We start from the raw sequence: 10,000 nt of genomic DNA, 5'->3' as shown, positions 1-10,000 counted from the left end.
AGGTCTGAATGGAACCCATTTATGCTACCCATGAGCATTAATACAGGAAGAAGTACTTTAGAAACCAGCCTTTATTAATTATTATTGCAGAGATGGGGTTTGGGCATTGAGTGCATTGTGTACGTAACTAGATTTTTTGATCCAGACACTTTTTATTTGACCTATCTTTTGTCTTCTGCATTCTCCGAGTCCTTATCCATGTCTCCTGTTCTTCCCTCAGACTCGTCCCCCAGAAACAGTCCCACTGACCCAGCCCCAAACCCAATCTAATAATAATTAATAAAGGCTGGTTTCTAAAGTACTTCTTCCTGTATTAATGTTCATGGGTAGCATAAATGGGTTCCATTCAGACCTTAATATTAAATAGTTTACTGTTATATGTCAACAAGATTCAACAAGACATGTTCACTGCTATACCCAATGTTTAGATCTGTTTGGGTTATTATGCAAATGAGCACATATGTAATTAGATTATGCACCATTTGTCCATGTTAACAAACAATTGCAAAAAACTTGTAATAAATTTTTTGTTTGTCTTGATGTAAGTAATCAACTCAGTAATTTTCATGATGATATTTAAAGATTATAATTTTTACCCTTTTCACGTGAGAAAGAGAATGAATAGGCGAATGAATAGATTATATTTGGGTCTTTTTCGAAACTTTCCCCTAATGGGATTCTTCGGGGCTTTTTTCCCCTTACTCAGGACATATTGAGGATACAAAATCAGTTGAGTTTGCTTCTGTTGCAATTTGTTCAAGGTTGACCACCATTTTGGCTTAAAATGACTGGACTATACAGACCCCGCCAGGCTATGGCAGACGTGTCATTTAACCTGTAAGTCGATGTACCATCTCAAGGGTCTTGGAAATATATTACGAAGGTTGAAAAACTACATAGTGTTACTAGTAAATAATGTGTTGAGATGAGCAGAATCAGAAACATGCAGACTCTCCCAGCAAAACATCCCCGAATCCCTGAAATTATCACAAATCTGCAACATTATAAATGCCTTATCTACACCTTCAAATTGTGAATTGAAAATACGCTCAATGGAAACACGTGAATTTCGCAAAAACTCCCATTTATCGCAAACAAGTTCCCTTTCAAGGGAACTTCGAGCTGCGTCAAACGCTGCGGGAACGCCCCTGCGTTGTGCGTCATGAAGCACGTATGGAATCAGCCCAATGGAGAGATGAAACGTCATAGGCGGGTGACGTCATCGACCAGGAAACTATAAAGCACCCCAAAAACACAAGCGCATTAGCTTCTGTGCTTTCAGTCGCGCTACATGTGAATCTGTCCCTGTGTGATATTGTCTGTCTTACATACCCTGCACCACACAAACAATTTATCCCTATATATATATATATTGAGAGATTATGGCGGACGAACAGCAGTTTAGAAAGTGTGTTCCTCCCTGCTCGCGTTATTTAACGAGCGGGGATACACATGATCTTTGTGTTGTTTGTTTGGGAGTTCAGCATGCCCAGTTTGCTCTCGAGGGAGCAGACTGTGAGCATTGCGAGCGTTTGCCGTTAAGGACGCTCCGCTCCCGCCGATCGCTCTTTGAGGAGAGCGGTTCGGTGCGCGCTCCCCGCGGTTCGGGTCCCGCTTCTGCCGAGGCAGAGCGGCGGCGCTTATCGTGGGGATCGCAGATGGATCTCACAGCGGGGTTTGAGACGGGCTCTGCCTTATCTCTCCCTTCACCTGTGAGATCCAGTGCCTCAGTCCCGGGTTCGGAAGCACGCGCTGCGGTTTCTTCCGCTCGGGCTGAGGCACCAATGCTGCAGCTATCCAGTTCTGAGGAACTTGATGTTGTTAGTGTTGAGGGAGATGTGGAGGATTCGCCACCCCACACTCCTGAGAGTGATGAGCTTATGGAGGTGTTAACAAGAGCTGTTGAAAAACTTAATATTGAATGGCCAGTGACTAGACAGGAGTCTGTTTCTAAATCAAAGTTGGATGAGAGATTTTTGCCGTCACGTGTGCAGCCTCCACGCCGGTGCCTGCCGTTTTTCCATGATCTCCACACCGAGGTGTCGAAATCATGGAGAAAACCGGTGTCATATAGAGTGTTTAGTCCCCAGACTTCAACATACGCTAATATTATGGGAGCCAAGGCTCATGGTTATGGTGCTTTGCCTCGTGTGGAAGAGACGCTTGCGAGCCATCTCTCCCCCGAAGCAGCATCATCTTTTAAGGCACCGGCATTACCCACCAAGCCTTTAAGAAACACTTCGGCTTTGGTGGGTAAAGCATATTCGGCAACAGGTCAGGCTGTGTCATGTCTGCATACTATGTCAATCTTGCAGGCATACCAGGCTGATCTGCTAAGGGACATGAGTGAGAGTGAGGAGGTCAGTACTGACGTAGTTCGCGAACTGCGTCAGGCTGCTGATTTATCCCTGCGTGCCACCAGAGAATCGGCCAAATTAATGGGTCGTTCTATGGCAGCTCTGGTGGCCGCAGAAAGACATTTGTGGTTAAATCAGACTAATATTAAAGAGAGAGAAAAAGCTTTTCTTTTAGATGCTCCTCTTTCTCCCATGGGGTTGTTTGGTGATGCTGTGAATTCAGTTATCGATAAATTCCAAGAAGAAAAGAAACAAACTGCAGCTTTTAAAAAGTTTCTTCCCCTTAAAGTTCATGTCCCTGGGGCTGCTGGGCGGGAGCAGCCCCGGCCGTCTTCGAGCTCATCACATAGAGCGCAGCAGAGGCAGAGTGTCGCGTCTCGTGCTCCCCCTGCTGGACAGTGGGCTCAGCCGCGACACTCTCAGCCGAAGCCTTCTCCCAGTAGAACTGATCTGAGGACAGTTATATTGGCTAAGAAGGCTTCGGCTAAGAAGAAGTCCTGACGCCAAGCCGTTCAGGATGCTGAGGGTGGTCCCCACCGAGGCGGAAAGGTGTTCACCTCTTTTTACGGTGCCCATTCCTCCTCGGTGCCCTCAGGGGCTCGTTCTGCCAACCCCGCCTTTATGCCGGGGCACAGACGATCCCAGCGAGGGCTTTCCCGAGGGACGCTCGCTCCCTCTGAGGAGGGTCTCAGAGCGGTCAGACCAGTTGTTCCCTGCCGGTGCGCCGTTACAGGGCGCTGCGTCTGCTGCTCAAGTTACACCAGAGGCCAGTCTCGAGAGGCTGGTACCCTTAGTAGAATTTCTGGCAGAGTGGAAAAGCCTTCCAAAAATATCTCATTGGGTCCTGCAGACAGTAGAAAAGGGTTATGCTATCCAGTTCAGGTGTCGTCCACCAAAATTCAGAGGGGTTCTGCACACAGTGGTGGGCCCCGAGCAGGCTCTGGTATTGGAACAAGAGGTGAAAACGCTCCTTCAAAAAGAGGCTATAGAACGGGTTCCTCCTCCCAGTTTGGAGTCAGGTTATTACAGCCGATATTTCATCGTTCCAAAGAAGGATGGGGGGTTGCGTCCAATTTTAGACCTGCGCATATTGAATCGCTCGGTAGGGAAGCTAAAATTCAAGATGCTCACTATCAAGCAGATCGTGTCTCAAATCAGGTCCGAGGACTGGTTTGTCACGATAGATCTGAAGGACGCATACTTCCATGTGTCCATCCTTCCACAACACAGGAAGTTCCTGAGGTTCGCCTTCGGGGGCGAGGCGTACCAGTACAGGGTTCTTCCGTTTGGCCTAGCTTTATCTCCCCGCACTTTCACGAAATGCATGGACTGAGGCTTCAGGGCATTCGTATTCTCAATTACATCGACGATTGGTTGATTTTAGCTCAGACCGAGCAGATGGCGGTTCGGCATCAAGATGTCGTCCTCGCTCATATCAGAAAGTTGGGGTTGAGGCTGAACGCAAAGAAAAGTGTATTATCTCCTTCCCAGAAGACCACTTCGTTTGGGATTCGGTATCGATGCGGGCGCGACTCTCTCCGACCCGCATCGCTTCGATTCTCTCAGCTGTGAAACAAGTGAAGCTAGGCCAGCTACTCACTGTCAAGCAGTTTCAGAGACTGTTGGGTCTGATGGCAGCAGCGTCCAACGTTATACCTTGCGGCCTGTTGTACATGAGACCGCTACAGTGGTGGCTCAGGACCAAGGGATTCTCCCCGAGGGGAAATCCGCTCCGCACGTTCAAAGTCACGCGGCGCTGCCTTCGTGCTCTGGTCATGTGGAGAGAAACTTGGTTCCTATCCAAAGGTCCTGTGCTGGGGGCTCTTTGTCGTCGCATAACGCTAACGACGGATGCTTCCCTCACAGGGTGGGGGGCGGTCATGAGTGGTCGCCCAGCCCAAGGTCTGTGGCAGGATCATCATCTTTCGTGGCACATAAATTGTCTAGAGATGTTGGCTGTGTTTCAGGCTCTGAAACACTTCCTAACAGACCTGAGAGGCCATCATGTGTTAGTTCAATCAGACAACACGTCGGTGGTCTCTTATATAAATCATCAGGGGGGCCTGCGGTCTCGCCGGCTTTACAAGTTGGCCCGTCAGATCCTCCTGTGGTCCCAAGGGAAGCTACTATCTCTGAGAGCAATGTATCTCCCTGGGTATTTGAATGTGGTAGCAGACTCCCTGTCGAGGCAGGGGCCGAGGCCAGGGGAATGGAGACTCCACCCCGAGGTGGTGGAGCTCCTTTGGTTGAGTTTCGGTCGCGCCGAGGTGGACCTATTCGCTTCCAAGGAGACCACTCATTGTCATCGGTGGTTCTCCATCACTCTTCCAGCCCCCCTGGGGTTGGATGCTATGGTGCAGCCGTGGCCGAGGTCACGTCTGTACGCCTTTCCCCCGATTGCTCTGTTACCAGGAGTTCTGGAGAGGGTCCGCCGGGACGGGGTCAGTCTACTACTAGTAGCCCCGTTCTGGCCGGCCCGAGTATGGTTTGCGGACCTGTTTTCTCTCCTGGACGGTTCTCCTTTGGAGCTCCCGGTCAGGAGGGATCTACTCTCCCAGGCGGGGGGCACGATACTTCACCCCCGCCCAGAATTGTGGAAACTGTGGGCTTGGCCTCTGAGGGGGCCCAGCTCATAGACTCCGGTCTCTCAACCGAGGTTGTTGAGACCATTCTTAACTCCAGAGCTCCATCCACGAGGAAGCTTTATGCCTTGAAGTGGAAACTTTTCACTTCTTGGTGTGGAGAACACCTGCAGGACCCAGTTAATTGCCCAGTGGGTGCAGTGCTGGAATTCCTGCAGGAGCGCTTCTCCACAGGGTTATCCCCCTCCACACTAAAGGTGTATGTGGCGGCACTAGCTGCTTACCACGTCCCTTTCAGTGGAGTTTCTCTTGGGAGACACCCGCTTATAACTCGTTTCCTCCGTGGCACTTTGAGGCTGAGGCCAGCAGTTCGTACGAGGGTGCCGACTTGGGATCTGGCCATTGCATTAGAAGGTCTTTCCCTAGCTCCTTTTGAACCTATCGAAGAAGTTCCCGAGAAGTTTCTCACTTTTAAGACTATCTTTTTGCTTGCTATCTCTTCACTAAAAAGAATCGGAGATTTGCAGGCTCTGTCGGTTTCACCCTCGTGCCTGGAATTTGCACCTGGCATGGTTAAAGCTTTTCTGCATCCTAGACCAGGTTACGTTCCTAAGGTTCCTACTAATATTGTTAGACCTACGGTTCTGCAGGCTTTCTGTCCTCCTCCATTTATGTCATCGGACCAGGAGAAACTTAATTCACTCTGCCCTGTTAGGGCATTAGACGCTTATGTCCACAGAGCTGCCCTGTGGAGGAAATCAGAACAACTTTTTGTATGTTTCGGGCCACCCAGGAAAGGGTGTCCGGCGTCTAAACAGAGAATGAGCAAGTGGGTGGTTGAGGCTATCTCACTTGCTTATGAGTCGGCTGGCCAGCCTTCACCTTTGGTTGTCCGAGCTCACTCTACCAGGAGTATGGCTGCTTCTAAAGCTCTTTTGTCGGGGGTTTACCTGAGTGATGTTTGTGATGCGGCTGGATGGTCTTCACCGCATACTTTTATTAAGTTCTATGACCTAGACTTAAGCTCTACCCCTGGGGCACAGGTGCTCTCGTCCTCTGTGCGCTAGTCTCACATGACGGTCATTTGGTCCTATGGCGACGTGGGTATTCGCGTTCCCGCAGCGTTTGACGCAGCTCGAAGTTCCCTTGAAAGGGAACGTCTCGGTTACGTATGTAACCCTAGTTCCCTGATAGGGAACGAGACGCTGCGTCGCTCCGCCATACTCCCGGCACTCCCGTTAGCGCTTCCTTCAAGCCTATCAGAAGCTAATGCGCTTGTGTTTTTGGGGTGCTTTATAGTTTCCTGGTCGATGACGTCACCCGCCTATGACGTTTCATCTCTCCATTGGGCTGATTCCATACGTGCTTCATGACGCACAACGCAGGGGCGTTCCCGCAGCGTTTGACGCAGCGTCTCGTTCCCTATCAGGGAACTAGGGTTACATACGTAACCGAGACGTTTTTACGCTCGCATGAGGAGGTTTTTCAGACAATTTGAAAAAGCAATATTTCGCAAAACTGCAATGGAAACAGTTTTTGCGCATTTACAGTCACCTGACGTACATGATGTGCTGTGTTTGGATAGAATACGAGACAGAGTTCTTTATTAAACTCATAAAACACAACAGAATTAATGGAATACTGGATTCTAAACCTCAGAGAAACGCCAGAATCACGAGCTGGAAGCAGATCTGAGGGAGAAACACAGAAACTCAGTATAATCCTTGTCATTAATGACTGGATAACACACATATCGCATCTCAGTGCAGTCGCTGAGATATAAGTTACATAAACACACCAACGTCCATCGCCATGATTTTTGGAATGATTATCGCGAGAGGAAAAAATGAAGTTTTAGTCGCATAACATCGGTTAATGTAAATGTTAATGTTCGTCTTTTGTCGACATTTAGAAAAAAATCGCAAAAGTTTTGCGCAAATCTGTAATGGAAACGCGCCTAATGTCACTTATGATCTGTTTAATGCGGAATAAAAGTAGAAGTCTTCCTGAGCCTCACACTGTTTCTGTTCAGGAAAGGTTAGTTCTGTGTTCTGTTCTCCAGTTGGGTGATGTACGAGAAGCCGGACTTTAAAGGGGAAAAGATCGCTCTGGAGGAGGGCGACACCGAGCTCAGCGACCCGTTCGGGACCGCGGGAGAACACGAGTCCGCAGGGAACGAGGGAACGGCTCCGGATCCCGCGGGAGAACACGAGTCCACAGGGAACGAGGGAACGGCTCCGGATCCCGCGGGAGAACACGAGGAGCCTCGGAGGAACAGGAGGTTCGTCATCGGGTCCATACGGAGAGCAGTGCGGGTACGGCATCTCTTCCTTCACATTTACATTCATTCAAATTAACATCTTTCCATTGCACGCAAGGTTAGATTGTTTTATTGATCTCGTTATGTATCGGAACTGATCCCTGAACGGCTCTTTGAGGAACCAGAAATGATTTCTTCTATGGCATCGCTGTGAAAAGCTTTATTTTTAAGAGTGTATAAACAGACAGACATGAGAGGTCACATTGTTTTAGCTCATAAATGTGTCTGGGATGGATTGGGAACATGATCACAGCCGTGTTTATGAAAGGCCCTTGTGCGCCACCTTGTGTCCTGAAGAGGAATTGTGCTTATATTTGGCAGGATAACCAGAAGTAAACAAATCAAGTATTAAAATATTACTCCAGCACAAGTATAAGCATGTATGGATGAACCATATATTTATTCTAGTTAGCATTGAGAAAGATTAGTGCATGCATTTAATATATAGCCTATTGCAAATAAGCACACTTTATTTTATTATCAATACTTATTATTCACCATCAAAACATTAAACTTTAATTGCTAAAATATCAGTTAAAGTTACTAAGTCAAGTGTGCAAACACAAAATATATGAGGGTATTTAAAAAAATGGAGGAAAATAGTTTAAAAATACAGACGTCACATGGCTAAATGTGAAATTTTGTGTGAGGAACGCTATGAAAACATATTAGTTTATATAATCTGACACTGCTACAGCAGAGGGGAAGATGCATATTAATTTGTGTTATTTTACCTAAAATCACTGTACAGACGGTGACACAGAGATGCAACCATTCAAGCATTTCATCAAGCTTAAACAGCCTTTTACAGCAGATTTAACTGACGCTCGAGACCTAAATATGATTAGATTGACGATAACCCCTGCTAAAGCTCACCTTTACATCAGTGGCTCACACACTGAAGCTCTTGTCGACTCACGAACAGCTGCAATTGAATCTTTCGAATTCACAAATTAATTGTTCAGTGAATCAGTTCATTGAATCAGTTCAGCAGGTTGATTGAAAAGAATCAAGTCATGATTAATGACTCGGACATCGGTTTGGCTATTTCTTCAGCTCGAAATTAAGAGGAATGTTTTATGTAGTAATATTAAAACACAATATTATGCTTTGGAATGCGGTGAGGTAAAAGTAAAAGTTTCCAAAATAAAAAATACAGATAATAATTTGTTTCAGTCCACCGTCGCGTTTCACTTGCATAAGTAAAGTCTGTTTAATACTCATGTCAACACTTGTTGATGCTCAGCATAACCCTTCTGCTCTTCCAGGACTACAGCGTTCCTGAAATCTGCCTTTTCCCAGAGGAGAACGCGGAGGGCAAGAAGGTGACGTTCAGAGACACGTCAGAAGACGCCAGGATCTTCGGCTTCCCCATCAAAGCCACTTCCATCATCATCAACGCCGGACTGTGAGTCACTCTCTCTCTCTCTCTCTCTCTCTCTCTCTGTCTCTCTCTCTCTCTCTCTCTCTCACGCACACACACACACACTCTCTCACTATCACACACTCTCTCTCTCTCTCTCTCTCTCTCTCTCTCTCTCTCTCTCTCTCTCTCTCTCTCTCTCTCTCTCTCTCTCTCTCTCTCTCTCTCTCTGTCTCTCTCTCTCTCTCTCTCGCACACACACACTCTCTCTCTCTCTCTCTCTCTCTCTCTCTCTCTCTCTCTCTCACACACACACACACTCACACTCTCTCTGTCTCTCTCTCACACACACACTCTCTCTCTCTCTCTCTCTCTCTCTCTCTCTCTCTCTCTCACACACACACACACTCACACTCTCTCTGTCTCTCTCTCACACACACTCTCTCTCTCTCTCTCTCTCTCTCTCTCTCTCTCTCTCTCTCTCTCTCTCTCACACACACACACACACTCACACTCTCTCTGTCTCTCTCTCACACACACACTCTCTCTCTCTCTCTCTCTCTCTCTCTCACGCACACACACACACACACTCTCTCTCTCTCTCTCTCACACACACACTCTCTCTCTCTCTCTCTCTCTCTCACACACACACTCTCTCTCTCTCTCTCTCTCTCTCTCACGCACACACACACACTCTCTCTCTCTCTCTCTCTCTCTCTCTCTCACACACACACACACACTCTCTCTCTCTCTCACACACACACTCTCTCTCTCTCTCTCTCTCACACACACACACACACATCTCTCTCTCTCTCCACACACACTCTCTCTCTCTCTCTCACACACACTCTCTCTCTCACACACACTCTCTGTCTCTCTCACAAACTCTCTCTCTCTCTTTCTCTCTCTCTCTCTCTCTCACACACACTCTCTGTCTCTCTCACACACACTCTCTCTCTCACACACACTCTCTGTCTCTCTCTCACAAACTCTCTCTCTCTCTTCTCTCTCTCTCTCTCTCTCTCACACACACTCTCTCTCTCTCTCACACACTCTCTGTCTCTCTCACACACACTCTCTCTCTCTCTCTCTCTCTCGTCTTCATCGTGTGTGTGTGTGTGTGTTGTGCTCAGATGGCTGGTGTATGCGGAGCCCTTCTTCCAGGGTGTCCCTCGGGTGCTGGAGGTGGGGGGGTTCTGCAATCCCTCGGCCTGGGGCGTCACACACCCGTACGTGGCCAGCGTTCACCCGCTCAAGATCGTAAGCTCACACTCCTCTGTCACCCTAACCCTGCACATCACACACACTAAACCACATCTGCTACACTCATGCCGTGTGTTTCACAGGGGGAACCCAGAGTCGAGAACCTCTATGAGCC

The 10,000-nt window shown here is 48.0% G+C and overlaps 1 protein-coding gene across 1 annotated transcript in view; it reads left to right on the top strand.

Annotated features, from left to right (window-relative positions):
- Positions 1-9,995, top strand: part of crybg2 (crystallin beta-gamma domain containing 2) — a gene marked incomplete at its 3' end in the record, with an annotated part of 65,849 nt that extends 55,854 nt beyond the window's left edge. The window contains exons 7-10 of the mRNA XM_077232552.1: positions 7,002-7,254; positions 8,528-8,667; positions 9,756-9,882; positions 9,969-9,995. Of these exons, the coding sequence (XP_077088667.1) occupies positions 7,002-7,254; positions 8,528-8,667; positions 9,756-9,882; positions 9,969-9,995 (547 nt within the window). The remainder of the gene's footprint in view (positions 1-7,001; positions 7,255-8,527; positions 8,668-9,755; positions 9,883-9,968) is intronic.
- Between the last annotated feature and the right edge of the window lie 5 nt (positions 9,996-10,000).

The sequence above is a fragment of the Siphateles boraxobius genome, unplaced genomic scaffold, assembly GCF_051911475.1.
Source record: "Siphateles boraxobius isolate OS27281-9 unplaced genomic scaffold, OSU_SipBor_1 173, whole genome shotgun sequence".
NCBI lineage: Eukaryota > Metazoa > Chordata > Actinopteri > Cypriniformes > Leuciscidae > Siphateles > Siphateles boraxobius.
The sequence above is the reverse complement of the archived record's forward strand: the minus strand, read 5'-3'. Positions and strand labels throughout refer to the sequence as shown.